Source organism: Cottoperca gobio, chromosome 1 (assembly GCF_900634415.1).
Source record: "Cottoperca gobio chromosome 1, fCotGob3.1, whole genome shotgun sequence".
Taxonomy (NCBI): Eukaryota; Metazoa; Chordata; class Actinopteri; order Perciformes; family Bovichtidae; genus Cottoperca; species Cottoperca gobio.
In genome coordinates, this window is record NC_041355.1 from 10,039,961 (window position 1) to 10,063,357 (window position 23,397).

Sequence of the window (23,397 nt, forward strand, 5' to 3'; positions counted from 1 at the left end):
AATGCTTGAACTTATTATGGATTTATGTCCAGAATCAAACCTCCTGGATGTTTTCAATGTATCCATAGTGGGAAATGACTTAGGCCTATAGGAAAAACACACTAGTTATTGTTGAAGATAGAAAAATAGCTAAATAAATAGGATTGAAATAACATAAAAGATATATATATATATATATATATATATATATATATATATATATATATATATATATATATATATATATATATATATATATACAAGTAAAGAAAGTTTCGCCATTCAAATAAATATAATAAAAAATATGAAGCAAAGCAAGGGGTTAGAATAAATTATATATTCAAACATATGCCCAAGTAGGCTCTATTATTACTGACACGGGCGCTTTTTCTTTTGCTAACATCTAAACATAAAAAACCTTCTGTATGCTGGTTGGTACGTGTTCCCAATTTTACAGTTACTTCCTTTTGCTAATTGCTACATTTCTGTAATTATAACCGACTACGGAAAACAATCATGACGTTCCTCGATCGTCTTGTGATGCCTGATGACGGCGCGTACGTGCTCTACAATTGCGTCGTGACGTCCTTCCTTCCTCCTTTCCTTTGCTACCGGCGAGGTGAGGATAGCTGAAAATTATTCCCTGGCTTTCATCTAACTCCATCTGTGTCAATTAAACATGTTTTTGACTTGATTTTTAACTACTAGATGCGGACAGTATTATGTTATACTACATAAGTTGTATTTTGCCTTTACTTTAGGTTTGTTAAGGAATACGTTGGTTGTTTTCCATAGATAACGCTTTATGTCTGAGGCCTGGCGTTGTAGCTGCTATGTCCGTGCTCAGGGCAGCACTGCTTATAACAACATTGTTTAGAAAATGCATTATTCTTGTGTTTTCAGCTGTTAATCACACCCAGTAGTATGTTGTAGAATTGTTCCCGTTAAGTGATACACATGGGTGACACCGGTGTCGTAGTTGCTTTCCGTTAGCATTAGCACTAATGCTAGTTGAGCTAACGCAGTTTGGCTGTGCTGAGTTGCTCATACTGAATTTAACAGTGACCACATTTTGATGTGAAACCAAACATTATCCTGTAATTGTGTGATCATAACATGCCGGGTCAGAATTGGATACGTTGCACCCTGTTAACGTCCAAAGTATAGTTTTGGAAAGTAAAGCTGTTTCATATAATAAATTATGCAAACAAATTTCACAGCCTAAACTCACATTGTCTTTTCTTTTTACAGAATGAAGACCATTCTCAGCAGTCAGACTGTCGACATCCCAGACGATGGTAAGGAACAGGTTTCTGCACACTATCAGGATAATCCTGAGTTACATGGTATTTTACCTATTACAGTGTGGTTTCTAACCCCATATGCGGTTTTTTTTTTCCAGTCGAGGTGAGGTTGAAGGGGCGGACAGTGACTGTCAAGGGGCCCCGTGGCAAACTAGTCAGGGAGTTCAACCACATCAACCTGGAGCTCAGTCTGCTGGGCAAGAAACAGAAGAAGGTAAGGGGGTACCTGGCCCTATTCTGAAACATACAGTAGTTATAGCGTGTGTGCTTTAATGGCAACGTGTAGGTGAGCTAAAAATACCACTGGGCAATCATTAACCCTGATAACCCATTAAAGTTGAATATAACATAATCAAACTGATGCAAATACTAAATTAAAATGAGAAAATTGTTACTCTTACCATCACAAAGAAGTTGGACAATTTCTCGATGTACTTAAATAATTTAAAAGAGCAGCTCAATGCAGTTGAAAGTCCAGGAGTTATTAGATGTACAGTTTAGGGCTGCAAATAACCTACTGTATTTCTGATATTTTTGCATTGGACTGTTTATTTTTCCAGCGACTATCTTAAAATTGGCATTATTACAGGTCATTTAGCAGATTCCATCACCACCTAGCAGTAACTTGTTAAAATATGGCCATAGCAATATCCCAGAAATGTCTGTTATGTCTTTTTAAAATTGCATTTGTTTCCCAACAATGAAATTAATGCAAGTCTCTGTGCTGTCTCCCTCAGCTTCGTGTGGATAAATGGTGGGGAAACAGGAAGGAGTTGGCCACAGTCCGCACCATCTGCAGCCACGTCCAGAACATGATTAAGGGAGTCACTTTGGTGAGTAGGGCTGGATTAATAAAATGTTTTTCGATTTGTAATTGATCTTCGTTCGAATAATCTGACATTGATTCATAAAATCCTGAGATTGAGATTAATATGCCTTGTCCCGTGGATGCACAAAGCACTCAGTTAGTTGTGCACGCCAGCCCTTAGTTCTTTGCACAAAGAGATCTGACTTTAGTAAACTCCAAAGGTAGATGTACGTTTGCATTTCGGATCTAAAAACTAAAACTGGACAAAAGCAAATATGTGCAAAAAGGTTTTTCATGTTAAATAAAAAGTACAATAATGTAACGACTTTAAGGTAAAATTCCTAACATAAAGGGTTCTTTATCTATTCCTGGACAATCTTATATGTCCAAGAAAAAAATGGTAATGTAACTGAAATATCCCCGATCAAGATATTGTATCAGAAGTGGTAATAACGGCACTGTTGGGAAGACTACAGTTCAATTTGTCTGATGCTGTCAAATGTATTGACAAAGGCTAATTGTACTGTTGCCAAACTGCTTTAACGGTGCCCGTTATGGTGGGATTAGTATGTTTTGTAGTCATGGAGTCTGTCTGGCCGGCTATTGTTGGTAGAACAATTTATTTTGTTTGCCTTTGCGTTTCGGCTCAATTTCTCTCGCTTCTGACTGCAGGGTTTCCGGTACAAAATGCGTTCAGTGTACGCCCATTTCCCCATCAACGTCGTCATTCAGGAGACTGGAACTCTGGTGGAGATCAGGAACTTCCTGGGAGAGAAGTACATCCGCCGTGTCCGAATGAGGGGTGGTAAGTCTGCAAGTTATAGAAAGGAAGGGGGGGGGGGGGTTTCATTGCATTGTGATGCCCTTTCTTTTCCTCGGGTCAAAAGAAGTGCTGGCTGTTTTACCACTTACTGTATTAGATTTATAATGTGCGACAGTCTTTAAAAATGTTTAATGTTTTATCCCATTGTGAATAGTAAAAAGGTTTCTCTCTCCTTTAGGTGTGAATTGTGCAGTCTCAACTGCGCAGAAGGACGAGCTGATTCTGGAGGGAAACGACATTGAGCTGGTGTCAAACTCCGGTAACCATCTGCCTTTCTCTCTACAGCTGTTCTACCTGGCAGCCATCTTTCTCCATTGTGTCAAGTTTACACAACACGATTTTAGCTACGATCTTTCATTTGCATACTTTTTTTGAAATCGCTGACAAAACCCCACATTTACGCTTCTCTCTCGTAAACAACGATCGCTGTGTGTGAATGTTCAAAGACTCAATCTGAGATGCACTAATGTGTTGCAGTTGCTTGAGAGATGTCTAGCTGGTTAAATATCTATATATCCGTCTGCAAATCTAAATCCTGTAGTGTGAAAATTGTGTGACCCCATCACAGTTCACTTTTACTTCAAGATTCTCCATTATCAGACAGACGTGGTAATGTGATCAGTACAGCAATGACAACTTTGAAAGTCAGTGTGTAGGTGCCATTAGAGCAGGACTATTCACAACATCACCCCTGCTAAGGGGTTACATGTTGTACAGTAAGCGGTATTCTTAGGTTTTAAAACTACTAAAATGTTACAAATTATTTATTGATTTACCGCAGGGGTCACTAACAGCCGAGTCCGGACCCAGACGTCGACTTACCCGGACCGGTACTTCTATTTTAACGGCACATTTTATTTTTTAGCTTTTCCCATTCGCTCAGTCTCACGAAGGGCGGAGCTTCGCTCACACCTACACACGCAAACAGTGATGCTGCCTTGACGCTTGGTGTAATAATACTTTTGAACACGGATCAGGAATCAGTTGGTGACATGATTGGCTGGTACCTCTCCCCAAAACCTGTAGACATGTCTGTGCTGCTAGTTTTATCGTCGTGATATTGATCCTTTATTGCTGTATATCCCCCTCGTCCGTTTTACAGAACTAATAGAATATTCACCTGAACTTGAGTTTGTTCACACCTTTTTTCATCAAATAGAGTAATTTTATTTTTACTCTTACTCTTCCTCATTATCATTTGAGGTGCACATATAGATGTATCACTGGTAAATGCTGTGATGTGAAATGTTCATTGTAAAATTCTGTTAATTTCAGCAAAGTTAATTGAAGACAGTGGTTCTCAAACTATTTTGGCTTGTTGCGCTTTATAGTAAAGCGAAATCAAGGATTCATATGTACATAGTTGTGAGCTCTGAAACTAACCATTATTGTACTTGGAAAAAGAAAAGATAAATGTAAAACAATTGGCTCAAAGATATATTTATATTATATCTCATGCCCAACCCACTGACTTCAGTCATCCATGTCATGAAGGATGTCTAGCTCCTTTTTATTCTCTACATTGCAACATATTGAACAACACGTATCACTGCACCTTTGCACCCATTGTATATTTTAACATTGCTTAACGCCATTCAATTAAAGCTGAAATTCAAACATCATTTGTTCATAACAAATGTGAAATACAAAGCCATAATTGTCGTGACCTTGGTACTTCCTGTCTCTTCCCTCCAACTTCCTGTCATTGTGATCCCATGTGTGATGTGTTGCTCATCATGCCAACTTCTGTTTGTTCCAGCTGCTCTGATCCAACAGGCCACCACAGTCAAAAATAAGGATATCAGAAAGTTCTTGGATGGCATTTACGTGTCTGAGAAGGGAACAGTATTGGCGCCGCCCAAGTAAAATTTACATCTGCGCTCGTTGAGGTTAGACAATCCCGTCGAAAGCCTCCCTTGGGGCCTATCTGTTTTCTTTGCACGTTCCTTCCTCTGTCTGTCTTGGTGGTGATGCAAAGACGTGGTTGTCTTTTTTCTTAATTGCTCTTCCACAGAGCTTTCTGCATGTTTTGTTTCTTTGCAATGCAAACATTTTGTTTAGGTACTGTTCATCAAATAATCTGATTATTAAGGTTAATCGTGTCTATAACATGTCAGAAGAAAACGCTAATTATAATTTCCCAGAGCCAAAGATCATCTGTAAATTGCTCTTTTCGTGGGATACACTTCCACATTTGTACATCTCGTTCTCATCAGTTAATAAGCACTTCTGGGCCTTTGCCAAATAAATGTAATTGAGTAACATATCCCAACATGGTGGGTGTGTTCAAATAAATGTTGTCAATATTTTACAAATGACATCAAGGTACATGCAGGTAAACAATCCATATTGTTGAGATGTATTTATTTATTTAATTTGGGTCACAAAGTCTATAATATTGCCCGGCCACATGTTTGTTGCTTCAGTTTGTCTTCATTTAACACGAACCACAGCATGCATCTTAAATCGTAGTCACATCGATGTTTAAGGGCTCATGTCATGCAGGCTTCGGGAATTTAGCATGTTGTGGTAATATATATATATATATATATATATATATATATATATATATATATATATATATATATATATATATATATAAGGTCTTCATTAAACCACTTGTATGTTTCATGTCATCTGGTCTCTTGCTTCACTCATTTATTTGTTTTGTTTTCAGCGGCCTTGATCCAACAGGCCACCACAGTCAGAGACAAGGACATCAGGAAGTTCCTGGATGGCATCTATGTGAGCGAGAAGACCACCGTGGTTGAGCAAAATGCTGACTAATTGTTCACCATGTCCTGTTATGACCAATAAAACTACCAACTTTTCCAGTTCATCTTTCCTCTGGTTCTTTTTGTCACTTTTAGTTGATTTGCTTAGGCGCAGGTCACAATGGCTCTGTTTAGTTAAAATGACACTTGTGGAATATATTTTTAAGAATGGTTTAATCCTGCTTGTTGCATTTTGTTCAGTCGTAACGAAAGAACCCTTCTGAAGGTAACCGCCAGGATTTTGACTGATACTAAAATATATAATTTTCCCAATTATTTGAATTTATTTTTATTTACAAAGCCTTACATACTTTAGCACCTTCAAATATTAGCGACTGTCTTTTGATTTTATGTTCCAGCAAGAACTCTCCGATCTTCACTCCCTTTTTAAAGTGTCCTTCAAGAGCTGGTGCGGCTGCTTTCTAAACTGAGGAACACCCTCCCCATGGATCTTAGGACAGAAAAACTTTTGAATTAAAATAATAATGAATGACCAATTTCAATTTGGTTTTACTTTTACTGATTGGTTAATTGTGATCCAATTGTTTTTGTCTCTGCGTAATCATATAATATTATTGGTTAAGCTACCCAGCAGTATATAAAATAATTAGCGCCACCTTTACTAGCATTACACTTACGTACACATTAATGCATTAATAATTATAATCCTATAATATATGTTTTTCTGAAATGGGCTATTCTGCATAATGAGTACTTTTGGTACTTTAAGTATATTTTATGCTAATACTTCTGTATTTTTACTTAAGTACAGTTTTGAGAAAAACTGTTATTGGTAATTCTGTCCTGAAACATTTCAAGCTATAAGTACTGTTCAGCTGAACAGTAGACTTCTGACAGACTCACAGAACACAGTTTGTTTCAATACTTTAGCCTTTTTTATTTGACATAAAGCATAAAAGGCCAGAGTAAGACTGCGCTGAACGCTTCATTTTCATTACAATTCAATTTCCTCTTATCAAAACCTCCAAGCTCCTGATTACATCACTTGTCGTTTCATCCTTTCGAAAATTACAGCAATAGCAAAGATTGAAAGATGATATATGATATTGATCCTTCAGCGTGTACATGAGGCTGTTGACACAAAGACAGAAGAGTATGCCAACATACACTCAATCACACACAAAACAAAGTGTTTGTGTGATCAATGGTAGTGCATGCCTCTGTCTCAGCTCAGGGATCAGACGGCTGCCTTTGCACAGTATGATGGAAGCAAAGTACTACAAGGTATGTCTTCCCAGCATTGTCCTGCTGTAAAAACCAGAAACAAAGAAGTCAGTCAGTGCTGCACCAACCAAAACCTGGAACTGTCTCAGGGGGTAACACTCACATCACTGCAGACAAAGACACTGATAAGAGACAAAAGCTATGAACTGATGAACACAAGTGATTCAGATGTAACATTCAGAAAGGATTGATCTCAAGATGAATCCTAAGAATGAACAAAGTGCATTGTCCAGTGGTGGAATGCAACTCAATACATTTACTCAAGTAATGTACTTAAGTACAATGTTGAGGTACTTGTACTTTACTTGAGTATTTCTATTTTCTGCCACTTAATACTTCTACTCCACTACAATTCAGAGGGAAATATTGTTCTTTTTACTATTTACTATTATTATGAAATGGGCCATTCTGCATAATGAGTACTTTTACATGTACATTTTGATGTCCATATTTCTAGACTGTGGTAATACTACTTACATAAGTAAATTATCTGAATACTTCTTCCACCACTGGTAGTAATTATCACAGCATCCTTCATCACGATGCTGTGATAATTTAACTTTAACTGACAACAATGCTATTGACTTACAACATTTACAAAATCAACACCACTGCCTTCTATCATTTAATAGTATGCTCTTAAGCAAAACAATGTGTTGTAATTTACCTGCAGAATTGATCTCCAAACAGCAATCTTCTATTTCCTTATTAGGACGATTTCGACACCAGAATTCAAAATCCTTAGCTGCACCATTAATCCAAAAACCAATTTGCTGCCTAGAAGACAGAAAATAAAGAATTTATGTATAATAAAATAGCATACAATAAAATTAAATCTGTCAGCACCACCAAAACCTTTGTAATGAAACGTTAGATCTTGGCAAGCTGAGCCTTTAGCATTTAGCAGAATGTGATCTTGCTCAGCTTTGCTGTGGATGGACGCAAGGTTTCCACTCAGGCTTTGACAGTTTATCTACAGTAGAAAAGTACAGAGTCAGAAGAAAATGTAAATTAAACAAGCACACAAGTTAATACCACCAGAACATCTTAAAATCAATCTGAATCTATATATCCATATTATTCTTTGTACCTCAGCCATAGCCCAAGTCATGGGTTGTGTTACATAAAAGAAACAGCGACCATCCAATAATATCCATTGAGGGGGACACTTTGTGTCTGCTCCTGTAATGGTGACATTGGAATCTGAGGCCCCACTAGTCCCATCGAGGTTTGCAGATGTGTTTTCTGAGGACAAACAGAGAAGAGTGGGTCACATGTCGAATGACAATAAATCACCTATGTTTGACTTGCTGTTGTTCGGGCACCTTTAACCCGGGCTTGAGCATGTCCCTGGGGTTCATTTATCTGAAAAGTGTGCGTAAAGTCTTACTTAGTACTGCAAAATCACATGAATTCAAAGTTGAGTCAAAAGCAGATTGCAGTTACTGCTACTGTGCTCAGCTAATGCTAGTTACCACGTGTTTTAGTTATGTGGGAAAACTAAATTAATTACTGAATTAATTATTAGGTTGGTTCATCAAAAAGTGTATTCATTCTCATTTTACTTTATTTTAATGTTGAGAAAATCGTTTTAATTTCTATAATAAATTAATACTATAATAAATAAAATAATAATGCTTTATAAGACATTTGTAAGCTATTACGAAGAACATCTTTTGGATTTCCAGGTTGTGGAAAATCCTCCTCCAGCATGTCACATGCTTTGTCTTTAGTTCTGCAGGACGTCCAGACTAAAATCCATTTATTAAGAAAGTTTTAACATTTACAAGTGCAGACCCTTTAATAACGAGTTATGTGAGAGATCATCATTCCATCATTGTAACAATCAATGATGCGGGGGCTAAGAAGGTCTGGTCCAAAGGTTAAAGGCTGAACCTACATGGATTTGAATGTCTAGATTGGCACATGACATGGTTCTGTTGTTTTTCTTGATAGGTTGATTATTTTCCATATCTAAATTTTGATCCTACCTGTAATTCATTATTCTATTCTTTTCTGTAGGAAAATATTTGGCTCTGGGGTGACGGTACAGATTTCAATTTAAAGTACTGGTGTCCAGGAAAACCAGCAGTTCACCAAAAACAATGCTGTTTACATTTCTTTCCTAAAGGTAAATTATAAGCAATATATAGCTTAAGAGTGTGAGGATAAATGACCAAAAGGCATGCGTGTTGAAAAATGTATCCTTCAGTTTTTATACCATGTCATGAAGGGCTGAATTATTATTATTATTATTATTATTATTATTATTATTATTATTATTATTATTATTATATATTATATAATAATAATAATAATAATATTAATATTACAATCAAGTCCACTATAGTCTTCAATTCACTTTTCACAGTTTAACTTATTGAGTTCATATTAATAGTAAATTATCTATGCGACTTTGAACGTCTGCCCCAAAAACCATACTGATGACAGCCAACAGGTTCTGCCTATAACTGCATGTGACATTGTTATACTGAACAAGTCTGTGTCTAATCTGTTTTTGTGATGTGAGTTTCAGTTTCAGGTTTTGGTTTGTGTATCACTGACTGTTTTTTTATGTTTACAGATGGATTACTCTGCTGGGACAACTCATTGTGTCACCAACCCCTCCCATCCATCTGTGCCAAAACCCGTCAATGATCCCTGAACTGACACAGAGGCATGCACTACCAACAAACAAACACTTGGTAGAAATGACAAGTGACGTAAACAGAAGCTGAAGAAGAGGTTATTATTAAAGATTATTATGTCATTCTGGTGAGCGGATAGTTCCATATTGTACAATTAAAAGGCTGAAGCACTGAAACAAACTGGTCTGTGAGTTTGTCAGAAGTTTATTGATTTTATAGATGTAGCTTTTTTAAGTGTTTGCTGTTGTTGTAATACTTACTTCAGCCACAAGAGGCTGAATGCTCTAACAGACTAAAAGCATTCATGTTTTCTTTCGGGCATGTTTTAATTTCTCCATGCACTTTAAACATAAGGTACATACAGTATATGGTTTGTTAGCAAGTTATAATTACATTACTATTATGAAATTATCTTTTAGTCCTATTTAGAACATGGGACAGCGGTGCATCTCAGTGTCCTGTGGCCAGAATCTGTATTACATCAACAAACACTTGTAATTTCAGAGCAAGTGCATGTGAAATGACCTCTGACACATTGTCCATTTGAATAGTGTCTGTTTCTCTCGCTTTTCTCTCTCTTTCTCTCTCTCTGTATATATATATATATATATATATATATATATATATATATATATATATATACATACATACATACATACATACATAGTGTCACATCTAGATAAACAGATAGTTATTCAAATGGGAATGTGTCAGAGGTCATTTCACATGCACTAGCTGTGGAGGTATAAAACTTCTTCTTCTTCTCCAAATATGAACTTCAAACACATTACAAATCCTCTTACGCAAACTTTTTATTAAATATTTATCCAGTGAGTCCTTTTTTAAATAAGACTGTTGTATTCTTCTATAGAATAAAGTATTGAGCATTTGTCCATCCAGTATTTACATACATTTGCATTTTGAAAGGAATAACTGTGTGTCCTTGAAAGTAAAATAAATAAAATGTTATGTATTGCACAACCTTTTTCAAAAGTAACCTCAATCTTAATAATCAGATACCGCTGCCTTTGACACCATCTCCCACCAGACACTCATCCAGCGCCTGGCTGACATTGGGATCTCTGGTGTAACACCTTCCTGGTTTTCATCTTATCTCTACAACAGACAACAATATGTGCAACTGAGCAACGACAGGTCCAGGTGTTCTGCTGTTTCACGGGGTGTCCCCCAGGGGTCAGTACTGGGTCCACTATTGTTCATTATCTACCTCCTTCCCCTTGGCACAATCCTCCGCCACCACAATGTTCACTTTCACTGTTATGCCGATGACACTCAGGTCTACATTTCTACAAAACCCACCACTGCCCTCCCGCCCACATCCCTCACCACCTGCCTACAAGACGTTCAGAGCTGGATGACCAGGAACTCCTTGAAACTCAATCGCGACAAAACTGAGGCCCTTCTCATCGGCTCCAAAAGCACTTTATCCAAAACAAAAACTTCCACTGCCCCATACTTCATCATCGATGGCTTCTCCGTACCGTTCTCCAGTCAAGTCAAGAGCCTTGGTGTCACTCTGGACAGCACCATCTCCTTTGTACCCCACATAAAGAACATCACCTGCACTGCTTTTTTCCACCTGCACAACATCTCCAGACTCCGCTCGTCCCTGTCCCAATCCAGTACAGAAGTCTTGGTCCATGCTTTTGTGACATCATGGATCGACTACTGTAATGCTGTTCACTCTGGCCTTCCAACCAAACTGCTTAACCGACTTCAAATCATCGATCACGACCCGCATCAAATCCTCTGAACACATCACCCCCATTCTCCTGAAACTTCACTGGCTCCCTGTTCAATCCCGGATCAACTACAAAAACATCCTGCTCACCTACTCAGCCCTTCACAAACTCACCCCCACCTACCTAAGTGACCTCCTTCAGGAGTATACCCCCTCCCGCTCCCTCCGCTCATCCTCAGCTGGTCTGCTGACAATCCCCACATCACGCCTCATCACCATGGGTGCCAGGGCCTTCAGCTGCACTGCTCCCAAGCTCTGGAACTCCGTCCCTCCACACATCCGACAGTCCAAAACTGTTGCAACATTCAAGTCCCAACTCAAAACTCACCTGTTCAAACTGGCCTACTCTCTGTAGTATCAGTCATCCTGTATCCTCCTCCCCTCCCCCCTTTTCTCTTTATTGCTTTCTTCCTGTGTCTCAACCATATCTCTGGTATTGTTTGTTTGCTCTCCCTTCCAATGTCCGGCTGTTTTTATCTCTTGTATTTTGTACGGTGTCCTTGGGTGTTTTGAAAGGCGCCTCCAAATAAAATGTAATATATATATATAATATATACACATTCCTTATTGTTTATAATTTGCATTGACCCAAAAGTGCTTTCTAAATTCAGTCCTTTCTAAGGTTCAAACGTTGTGCGAGACCTCGAGAACTTGACTTTATCTATGTGAAAATTCCCCAGTAAAATTGTTAAATTGACAGTCTGCTGAAGGTTTTTATTTTCATAGTAGTGTATATAGTGTATATTACATCCTTAGCTTCCAGCTCAAGTGACTGTTTGAGTGTCTAAATACTCCTAAATTCTTTCCTAATTTGTAGTGACATTTATAAAATAGATGCTGAGTTGTTTCTTCTTAATTTTTACAAAATTCACATTTGATATTGAAAACCACAATTTCACAATTTTAAAATCTGTTTTGTATTTAAAAAAACAAAACAAAAAAAACACCCGCTCAGTTACGCACGTGACGTACACCAACTTCCGGTTGTGCGTCATCTCCACTGGACAGAATCCAACTTCGCGCCATCAGTTGAAGGATTTCGTTACTTTTGTGACCCTAAACTGCGAGAAAGCCTGTTCATAATGGTACGTTACACATTTAAAACAATTGATTTGCTCTCTTTGCAAGCTGTCGACATAAACAAAGTGCTTACATAAAGCCAAACAATATTCCGATTGTGTTGTTGAACCTCAAGTCAAGTGTGCAGTGTTAGCTGCAGCTAAAGATGAACAACTTGTCATTAATTAATTAAAGAAAGCTAGTAAAACTTCAGCGAGGAACACATTACGATCATCTTTGGTTGTCGTGTAACAATTGGCACGTAACTGCTGTTTTGTTAACATAGTTTTAAATGATGCACATTTTCCTGTAAAATCAATATCAGAAAGTGAAATCTTCAAACTGTAACTAAAGCATCAATTTGCATCCAGTAAAGTTATTTATAGTCGGATATCAGTGCAGCGCTATAATCTGTGTACTCAGTCAACACTTGTGTAATCCGGTTAGCATAAGAAATAGGGCTGCAACTAAAGATTACTTTATTTTTCGATTAATCTGCCGATTATTTTCTAGATTAATGTTTTTGTCTATGAAATGTCAGAAAATAGTGAAAAATGTGATGTCTTTAAGTGTCTTGTTTGGTCAGTCCATAACCCAAAGATAATCAGGATATAATAGGATATAAAAACAGATATAGGATATAAAAACAGAAAAAAGTACTCAAATTTGAGAGGCATCATTTTCTGCCATTTTCTTATGACAAATTATTTTAATGATTAATCGATTATCAAAATAGTTGCAGATAATTTTTCTAGTCGGTGCAGCTCTACATGTCTTGTCTGTGTGCACACAGGACATCAGGCGGTTCTTTCCACCAACTTCAGCCAAGCCTGCGGTGCAGAAACCGTCTCCAAATGGAAACGTCAAAACAGAGGAGAAGAAGAAGAAGAAGAAGAAGCATCCTCTCTCTTCAGACGAGGAAGTGAAAGAGAAACAGACCGCCAAGGCAAGGAAATGATGTTCATCTCCAGCCCTCCTTGTAGTGATTAATTTGTTTCATCTTCTTATTAATCACGTTTTATTGTGGTTTGTCTGATTCAGGTGAAAAACTCCAAACCAGAGGAGAAACGCAAGGATGGTGAGAAAAAACGAAAGAAGAATTCAGTCATAGAATCAGGTATGTATTATTTTGTGCTACGACATAATTCCCATGATGCACCAAGGTACAGGTTTATTTTTTATTTTTAATAATGGTCGTTGTTGTTTAGAAGCTATTTCTAGGCCGATTTATCAGGTTGAATTGTCATTTTATTATTTGAGTTGCTGCACAAATCTGAGCTTTCAGAGGTTTCCAGAATTATCTTCTGTCCATTTGTACACAAAACTACTACATCTTGTTATTATAAAAAATAGTTTCCCCAAGTTGCGATAAGGAACATTTGTCATTGTATGAAAATATTAAATAATTGAAATGAACACAAATAACTTGGTTCAAAATCTTTATTGTGCAATTCACTTAATTATTGTTTTGAAAAGTTTTTGATTCTGGAAATATCTTTTTTAAAAAACAAGATTTCCAAGAATGTATGTCTTAGAAACTAGGGACCTTTTGATCAGCTGTGATCGTCAGTTTGACACATTGCTCTTTATTCTCCCCGCGTCTTTTTCTTATGGCACATCTTGTGTTTTTGTCTGTCCAGACTCCGAGGATGAGAAACCAGTGAGGAAGTCAAAGAACTCCCCCAAAGAGAAACAGAAGACAAGCAAAACAGAGACACCTCCCAAAAAAGATCCTGTGCAATATGTCTCTGAAACAGGTAAAGGGTCTATATTGTATCATCATATTGCACATATTAATGCTCCAGTCCCATGTTGTGATTATTTGTCACCTTTCTCTTGAGGACGATAGAGGAAAAGATTTGTTTTCAAATACATCTGTACTCAGGATTTTCCCGTCTTTGCAATGGCTCTCAAATGAATCCTTTGTCAACTTATGAAAGTGAAAATGAAAATAACCCTTTATGTCGTTAGAGAATTGGGGAGACTCCAACACATTACTGAGAAGATGGGTCCAGCTTGAAGATTAGGAATGATGATTTGTTAATTAAGAATTAGAATCAGAAATCCTTTTTTAGTCCCACAACGGGGAAATTTACCTTTTTACAGCAAAAGAACAAGAAAGTAAAGTAACGAGTACACAATAATTAAATAGAATAAAATAGAGTAAAAGTAATATAAGTACACAGTGGTTGATAAAAAGTGAATATTGCACATGGCAGTGATAATTGCACACCAGTGTCGGAATAGTCTGTTCTTGGTGTGGTGGTCTACCAGGGGCCGTGGTGATTGGACAGGGCAATGTGTTTTTAAAAGGATTTCTCTTTTTTTGGTTGTAGACTCCGACAGCGACAACTTTCAGTCCTTGAAGAAGGTCTCCAACCCCAAGCAGAATGGCACAGCCAAACCGACAAAATCAGATGCAGGCAGCGCTCGTCCAGGAGCCATAGAGGGGCTGAAGTCTCCTGTCAGGCCCTCCTCCAGACAGGGCAAAACTGCAGTAAAGACTCCTGTTTTGCCAGTCACCCCTAAGTCAGCCCTGCCTCCTCCGCCCAAACATACCCCCACCTCAGTATTCGACTACTTCGGCAGTGCAGCTGTTCAGCGTTCAGATAAGAAGCTCGTAGCCAGCACCAAACGAAAGGCCGTGAGTATTGATGAATAATTTCATGTACTGCTTTTTCTTCCAAACTGTCAGAATTCATGGTTTTCTAAATATCCCCCACTGAACACTTTACTAATCCTAGTTTTCAGCCTTAAATTACAGTATCAAATCCTTTTGCAACAAACTGACTTTGTATATTTAAACCTTTTCCTCAGCCAACTCAGGACGCAGATGATCTGAGTGATGAGCAAATTGCCAAACAGCTGCAGATGGACGAGGACATGGAGGTAGGCTGATCAACATAACAGTTGCTCGTTCATAGCACTAGTAATGACAGCTGAAACTAGTCAATTGCTGAGTTTGTTGATTGACAGAAAATTAATCCTGATCTATTTTGATCCAGTCAAATAAACTCAGTTAAACTTTTTCAGTCATTTTTCACGTAAAAATGGCGGATCATCAGATTATTTATTTCATATGTGATTGTAAACGGAATATATTTGGGTTGTAGACTCTTAGCTGCATAAAACAAGAAGTTTGATTTTGTAATATTTGGTCCTTGAGAAATGATTTTTAATACATTTTATAGACAAAACTATTAAGAAAATTAATTGATAATGAAAAAAAGGGTTAGTAATGTCTTTCTTAGTGTGCCTGACTGTCGGCGTATAGAAAGGTCAGAGAAAACCTGCAAAACTTAAGGACTTTAAAAGTTTGCCTCCCAAGCCTGGAAATGTTTTTGGAGAATTACTGAAATTCTAAATAATGATATAATGTTTTGGTTGAATACTTGTGCCCAGGTTGTGCTGTTCTGTTCATTCTCATACTTTTTGCTTTCTTGGTCTGACTTCCCTCAGATGGAGAAGCAGGTCCACGATGACGAGGAGTTTGCCAGAACTCTAGCCATGCTGGACGAGGAGCCTCAAGCAAAGAAGGTGATTAACTAACTAATAAACGACAACACAAAGGCACATCCCTTTTTGATATTAGTGGTCGTTAAATATAATTGTGTGTATGTGTCCTCATTCAGGCTCGTAAAGGCTCTGATGAAAAACCAGCCTCCACCGCATTTTCCAAAAAGAGCAGTACAGACTCTGCTGCTGGCAGCCCGTCAAAGACCAACCGAAGAGGCAGCATGTCGGAGGATGTGATAAGTCCGACTCCTAAGAAGAACCCCGGTTCCATCAAAGCCAGCTCGAAACTGGCCATGATGAAGAAAGAGGAAGAAGAGAGGGACCAAAGGCCAAAGAGCAAAACGCTAATTTCGCCGACAAAAATAAAAATCTCTCCCAAAAAGGAGCCCATCGCTTCGTCGAGCTCAGACAAGAAGTTCACTCCCAAATCAGGAACCACGCCCACCGCAGTTAAAACTTCCCCAAAGAAACCAGAGATGAGCAAGGTAGATGATTTACCTGTCAGTTAAACTGCATTCTATCAATGTCATAATGGACCTTATCTATCATCAATCAATGTATTTCTTTGTCCCCATTCATGATGACACACAAAGCATATGAACACATCATAATAACAAAACAAATGTATTATTCTCTCAGTCTTATCAGAGCACAAGTACGAGTCCTGACGACGCAGACAAGAAGAAGAACTCTGCAGCGTTCAGGAACTTCCTCAACAGAGATGGACCACGAGCTCTGGGCTCCAAGGAGATCCCACAGGTAACGCACACTGACCACCTTCTTCCCTCGAACTGCCTTTGTGTTGTTCTAAATCACTGACTGTATGTTGTGTGTGTGTGTGTGTGTGTGCCTGTTGGTTTTCCAGGGTGCAGAGAACTGTTTGGAGGGCTGTGTGTTTGTGCTGACGGGGGTCATGGAGTCCATGGAGAGGGATGCCGCCAAGTCCCTCATCGAGCGCTACGGAGGCAAAGTGACGGGCAACATCAGCAAGAAGACCACCTACCTGGTGCAGGGCCGAGACAGCGGCGTCTCGAAGCTGGAGAAGGTGACCCTGCTGATCCAAACTAACAAATTCAGACCAGCATTTACTCAAGAACATAAGTGGGATACATTTAACTTGATTTACAGTCACACATGCAAGTGGTCATTTCAAAGTAACAGTTGGTTTTAATACATTATATTATATAATACATTTACAGACCATAATGATGAGTCACTGGCAGTGTTATAAATGTAATGGATAAGTATTGGATTGTTTTTAAACCTTGAATGCATGATAGTTATCTATAAACTTAAAACTGTTGTTTTAATAAAGAAGTCAGGCAATCGTTTCCTTTTTCCATCATCACCGAGATGTGATTTTATGCAGCCGGACATTTACTTCAATGAAAATCTTTGTGATTATAACTTAGAGTGCAGAGTAAAACTACACACATTTATTCTTTGGTGTCTACATAAACTTTATACATATTATAAGAATAAGTATTCAAGCAGCAGCAATCTCACTAATTTGAGACTTTTTGTCTTTCCCTTCATGCCTCTTTTTTTGTACTATTTCCCTTGTACCTGTCCGTCAAATAATATTATATGTTGTCTTTATAATCAGGCGGAGAGTCTTGGTACCAAGATCCTGGATGAGGATTGTCTGTTGGATCTGATCAGAACCAAACCAGGAAAGAAGTCCAAGTACGAGATCGCTGCAGAAGCTGAGGTCAGCGCTCACGTTGTTAATTAAAGCATGCTGTTCATAAGGGATTTCATTAACGGGGGAATAATTTGAATCCAGAAGTTGTCGAAACCTTTTTTATAAAGTCCTTATAGATATCACAAACATCCCTTCTTTGCAGTAAAAGTCATTTTCAAATTTCTTGTTAATATTTTCATAAGGAAGAAACCGTATTGGAAGATACATAAAATGCTCTTTTGGCTGATTTGCAGAGCATATCTGTTGTTTTAATTTCAGTTGGTTATTAACTATATATAAGTTGTACAGGTAAGGATGAATTATATTTTGATGTACTGTAACTTATCTGCGCTGTTTTCTTTTTTTTTTTTAGAGCAAAGCCTCAAAGACCAGGACTCCCCCCAGCAAGACATTGAAGAGCACGCCCAAAGCCCAGAAGATCTCTCCTTCCAAGGGTAATTCCAGGTCCCCTCAGACCCCGAGCCCGTCAAAGACCGGCCTGGCACGAGGCCACAGTGCCAAGTCCAGATATACCGGCACTCCACCTGGAAGAGGCTCAGCTCACACAGCCCGGAGGGAGCTGGGCCTTTCCTCTTCCTCTTCAGCCCCAGGAGCCTCCTCCCCATCAGCGACAGGGGAGGATGCCAGTCTGCTGTGGGTGGACAAGTACCGCCCGCTCTCTCTGAAGACTGTGATTGGCCAACAGGGAGATCAGAGCTGCGCCAATAAGCTGCTCCGCTGGCTGAAGAACTGGCACAAACACCACAGCGGCGGCTCTTCCAAGCCAGCAGGTAGCAGACGGTTTATCTCTTTGTGTTTTGAGGTGCGTGAGGAGAATTCACAGTAATGATAAAAACTAGGCAGTGTTGACTCTGGTATCTGATTTAGATCTAGCCTTAGTCTTAGTCCTGCGCTTAGACGTAAAAGCTTATTAGTTTTGTCACATTTTAGTAATTCGTATCCTTCATAGTTTGAGTCTTAGTTCTCAGATTAAACATTTCATTTAGTTCGCATATGATTTTATCTTATTATCTGATGACAAACAGATTTAAAGTTAAGAATGCAGCTCGGCTAATGATAGTCATGGAAGAAAGAGGTTGTTTTCAGTTTTCGTTCACGACATTAACAGAGCTCATTTTGTTTGAGTGAATTTTAGTTTTAAAAAGCGTTTGCTTTGTGCCGTTTGTTGCTGCTCAGCTGCGAGGTTCGGTAAGTTTGGAGGAGCGAAAGATGACGGATCAGGATACAAAGCTGCTCTGCTCTCTGGACCTCCGGGCGTGGGCAAGACCACCACAGCTGCCCTGGTCTGTGAGGTCAGTCTGAAAACACACACAGGAATGTTTTTGGGTGCTTTTCTTTGCATTTTCAACAGTCAGTGTAATATAAGTATCGCTGCACCCACAACTCCCAGTTAGGACACGTATTGTCTTGAACTTGAACGTTTCGCTTTGATCTCAGTCTCTTTTTGACACGACCTCTCCACTGTGTGTTGGCCTGCAGGAGTTGGGCATCAGCTACGTGGAGATGAACGCCAGCTGTACTCGCAGCAAAAACAATCTGAAGGAAGTCGTCGCAGAGTCACTTAACAACACCAGCATCGAGAGCTTCTACAAAGGTGATCATTTGAACCTACATTAGTGTTTATTGATGTGCTTGTTTACTGAAGAAAACACCTTAACGTTTTAATTATGAAGCAGCAATAGGTATCCATACTTTGATAGTGTGTAGTCACAGTACATGCAGAACAAATGTAAGATTATTTTTACGGAACTTACTATTCGTCCAGAATTGAATTGAATACTTTGTGTTGGTGTGTGTTTGTAGGCACGTCTCAGAAAGTGAGCAGTAAACACGTGCTGATCATGGATGAGGTTGATGGCATGGCTGGCAACGAGGACCGTGGAGGAATCCAGGTAAAAAAAAAAACCCAACACATTTCTCTGCGACTAGAGAAGTGGTTGATACTTCTTAACTTTTAAATAGAAATAGTGATGTAAAAAGAAAACCTGCAGGTTCAGAGGTTTGACTTGTGATGAGACTGTTGCTTCTGTTGTAAGTGCATTTACAGAAGTTTATGGTTTACGGCGAACTGCTCCTAGCATTGAAAATGACAATAGGTTGACGGCCACATCACATTTTCTGATACTGACCTCTGACCTTTCGTCTGCTGCAGGAGATGATCAACCTGATCAGAAATTCAAAGATTCCCATCATCTGCATGTGCAACGATCGTAACCACATGAAGATCAGGTCCCTGGCCAACTACTGCTTCGATCTGCGCTTCCAGAGGCCACGAGTGGAACAGATCAAGGTACACACTCGCACACACTCGCACACACTCGCACACACTGACAATGACGAGGCTTTCACGCATTTTGTAAAACTTGATGCAAAGGTTGTTAAACATTTGGATAGTAACTGAAAACAAGCTAATAATGTAAAAAGAGCATTTTGTTTATGGCTTTTTCTCATCAATGGAGACGATTGAAAATGATATGACATATATGCTATATACTATTCCTAACGATAACACACAGCAGCAGTAGGCAGAACCTGCTGTCAGTTACCTACTTTTAAATTAGATCATTTAAAGTGAGCTTTTAAATGTAAATATTTTTGCTTAATTTCTTTTTTTTTCTTTACATTTTTCAGGGAGCCATGATGTCCCTCGCTTTCAAGGAGGGAATCAAGATCCCACCTCCAGCTCTTAATGAAATTATCCTAGCCTCCAATCAGGATGTCCGACAGGTAAAGAAGAAGGCAGACATCATTAATTCACACTGAGGTTATGTCCTCACTCGCCTCCCCTCTCACCATGCTGATTGTTCTTTCTCCAGGTGATCCACAATCTCAGCATGTGGTCGGCCAGAGACAAGGTGATGACGTATGATAAGTGCAAGTCTGATGCAGCCAGCGCCCGCAAGGACTTAAAAATGGGGCCGTTTGATGTTTGTAGGAAAGTGTTTTCCTCCAATGACGACACTGCCCAAATGAGCCTCATCGACAAATCTGACCTTTTCTTCCACGACTACTCGCTAGCGCCGCTCTTTGTCCAAGAGAACTACCTGCATGTTCGGCCAAAGGCTGCCGGGTGAGAGAGGCTCGCTTTTTCCACCTGTTTCCAGTCTAATGATTAAATGATTCAAACATGAGAGCAGTATCAATCTTCTCAATTCTCGACAGTACAACTAATATCTCCCACAAAGTCGAAACTATTCCTTTAATTATTTCTGTATTTCCGTGTCTCTCTTCTCACAGTGGTGACATGAAGTCCCACCTGATGTTGCTCAGCAAGACGGCTGACTCCATCTCTGACGGAGACCTGGTGGACAGACGGATCCGCTCTGGCCAAAACTGGTCACTGCTTCCCACCCAGGTACACAGACACACACAGACACACACACACACATACACACACACACACACGAACAGAAGCGAAGGTGGAATCCTTGTCTGTTGAGGTGTACAGCAACCATTTCCGAATGTAGTTGATAAACCAATTTCGTGACAATTATGGCCCTTAAAAAGTATCAATAAGTCTAAATGTGCAGATATGAAATAGTGTAGCTTGTTTTCAACATGTATATTTGTCCAAAGAGGTTACATGCTGAAGTTTGTGACAATTTAATCATTGTGTAGCCGCGTATTGAGACTTTATGGAATCCTTTTTATGACATGCTATGACTTTTAGGACGTTTTCATTACATACTCTGACATTTGAATCACATTTTATGACATACAATACTAAGACTCCTTTCATTTAAAAAGAATTATGACATACTATACTATGTGTCGGGGCACCTTCACATCATCATCATCATCATTGTGCTGGTCTGTGTGTGTGCTCGTAGGCCATCTATGCCAGCGTGTTACCAGGCGAGCTCATGAAAGGCTACATGAGTCAGTTCCCCACCTTCCCCAGCTGGCTCGGCAAGAACTCCTCCACCAGTAAACATTCCCGCATCGTCCAGGAGCTGGCCTCACACATGGGTTTAAAGTGAGCCTTGATCACTGTTTCTTAAACTATGTTCCACGTTGTGAAACGCGGAATCAGATTAGAGCATTTGAATGTCTTATTTGTGTATGGCTCATGCAGGACGATGAGCAGCAGACAGGCGGTGAACCTGGACTACCTGTACTACCTGCGGCAGGCGCTGCTCAGCCCACTTCAGAGGCACGGGGCGGAGGGCGCCGCTGAAGCTGTGAAGCTGCTGGACAACTACCAGCTCATCAAAGAGGACGTGGACAGCATCATGGAGATCAGCGTCTGGGGCGGACAATCAGACCCCTACTCTAAACTGGACCCTAAGGTCAGCAGGAGGTGTAGTTTAGATTTTAGCGATTGCATTGGAAACGGTTGTTGAAAAGTGACGTATAAGGAAGTATACCACAATTGTGGCCATTGTGATTGGCTGATTGCAATTTCAGCATCTCCGAGTACTTTATTTACCCACTTATATAACTCTTATAACTGTTCAACCCCCAATGCTCAATACACTGTCTGTCTGCAGTTTGGTGCAGAGCAGGTAGAGTGAACCCTTCCACATTATGTGTAGTCATTTTAACAATTAATAATATACAAATATTGGGTACAGAATAATAGCAATAATACCGTACTCCAGTGTCAACATTTCAGTATGACACTCCCCTTTGTGGTGAATCTTAAATGAACATAAAATAACCTGGTTGATCCTCTAAAAGTCTCTGTTGTCTCCTCGCAGGTGAAGGCAGCGTTCACACGGGCCTACAACAAAGAAGTTCACCTGACGCCGTACTCTCTGCAAGTAGTCAAGAAGGGCCGTGGTGGTGGAGGAGGTGGCGGCGGGGGGGAGGAAGAGTTGGGAGGAGTGGACAATGAAGTGCAGGAGTCTGAGGACGAGGGCCTCAAAACCGACGCCATGATCAAAGTAAGAGCACTCACAATGTGATCTTATGTACACTCCGTGCCAAAGGCAGTTTTCATATCTTTCTCCATGTCTGCGTCTTGTTCCTCTCTGCAGCAGAAGAAGGCCAAAGCCACCAAGGAGTCAAAGAAGGAAGATTCTGGGAAGGGCAAGGGTAAAGGCAAGGGCAAAGGCAAGGCCAAGAAATGACCGCTGAGCAGAGGAGGAACACTGTCCTGCTGTGCTTCCCTCAGCCCCCACAGACTGTAATATTCATTCTCTGCACTTGAACGACCCTTTAATGAGCATCAGAAAGTAGTGAGACTGGTCCTAACCTCTGCAGGAAACTCATCTGTCCCTCATCCAAACACTTGACTAAGAGTGCTGAGAAATGTATTTCCACTTTTTTAACTTCCTGTCATGTGTCCGTCAGAGTGTCTATATATTGAACAAATGATGTATATTATCTGCCTGTATCATGTTTATACGCCTCTGTAGTAACGCGCGTCTCATCAGGAGGTTAGTGCATTTCTTCCGTCATCAGTTTGTGTCGAGACTGTAAATAATGTGACTGTTGTATAAGGCTTACTCTTTGCTACGACTAATACAGAAATGCTTTAGCTCCACTGTTAGCAGTAATGTTCCTGTAAATTGAATGGAGAAATGTCGCTCATGAGTGTCTGTTTGATTTCTTTAATAGACATTTTTTGAAAAGCGTTTTATATTTAGATTACACTAAATTTGAATTATATGACTACTCAGAATCTTTTTTTTTTAACTCGAACCACTCTGAAGACAATCTATGCAATGAAATCAAATGTTCAGTCTGTAATGTCGATAATATTTGAAGACTGAGGCAAAAACAAATGGTTTACTAAATCTCTAAAATGTTTATGATAAAAAGATCTCATA

The 23,397-nt window shown here is 39.4% G+C and overlaps 2 protein-coding genes across 2 annotated transcripts; both read left to right on the forward strand.

Annotated features, from left to right (window-relative positions):
* Positions 1–1,126: 1,126 nt before the first annotated feature.
* Positions 1,127–5,753, forward strand: rpl9 (ribosomal protein L9). The gene is made up of 7 exons (XM_029441488.1): positions 1,127–1,277; positions 1,382–1,497; positions 2,021–2,116; positions 2,764–2,896; positions 3,093–3,173; positions 4,674–4,803; positions 5,592–5,753. The coding sequence occupies exons 1-6, from the start codon at positions 1,232–1,234 to the stop codon at positions 4,778–4,780; spliced, it is 579 nt and encodes a 192-aa protein (XP_029297348.1). The 5' UTR covers positions 1,127–1,231; the 3' UTR covers positions 4,781–4,803; positions 5,592–5,753.
* Positions 5,754–12,303: 6,550 nt separating this feature from the next.
* Positions 12,304–23,239, forward strand: rfc1 (replication factor C (activator 1) 1). The gene is made up of 23 exons (XM_029433653.1): positions 12,304–12,428; positions 13,196–13,348; positions 13,444–13,519; positions 14,043–14,159; positions 14,739–15,046; positions 15,220–15,291; positions 15,862–15,939; positions 16,035–16,403; positions 16,558–16,677; positions 16,784–16,963; positions 17,525–17,629; positions 17,976–18,393; positions 18,800–18,915; positions 19,103–19,217; positions 19,427–19,515; positions 19,776–19,913; positions 20,255–20,350; positions 20,440–20,693; positions 20,861–20,978; positions 21,454–21,599; positions 21,699–21,912; positions 22,324–22,509; positions 22,603–23,239. Exons 1-23 carry the CDS (start codon positions 12,426–12,428, stop codon positions 22,693–22,695), a joined length of 3,564 nt encoding a protein of 1,187 aa, XP_029289513.1. The 5' UTR covers positions 12,304–12,425; the 3' UTR covers positions 22,696–23,239.
* Positions 23,240–23,397: the final 158 nt, after the last annotated feature.

Coding starts and splice junctions, on each gene's coding strand:
- rpl9 (XM_029441488.1), top strand. CDS start 1,232: ATGAAGACCATTCTCAGCAGTCAGACTGTCGACATCCCAGACGATG. Junction 1,278..1,381: donor TGTCGACATCCCAGACGATG/GTAAGGAACAGG, acceptor TTTTTTTTCCAG/TCGAGGTGAGGTTGAAGGGG. Junction 2,117..2,763: donor TGATTAAGGGAGTCACTTTG/GTGAGTAGGGCT, acceptor TTCTGACTGCAG/GGTTTCCGGTACAAAATGCG.
- rfc1 (XM_029433653.1), top strand. Junction 13,349..13,443: donor AAGAGAAACAGACCGCCAAG/GCAAGGAAATGA, acceptor TGTCTGATTCAG/GTGAAAAACTCCAAACCAGA. Junction 21,913..22,323: donor ACTCTAAACTGGACCCTAAG/GTCAGCAGGAGG, acceptor GTCTCCTCGCAG/GTGAAGGCAGCGTTCACACG.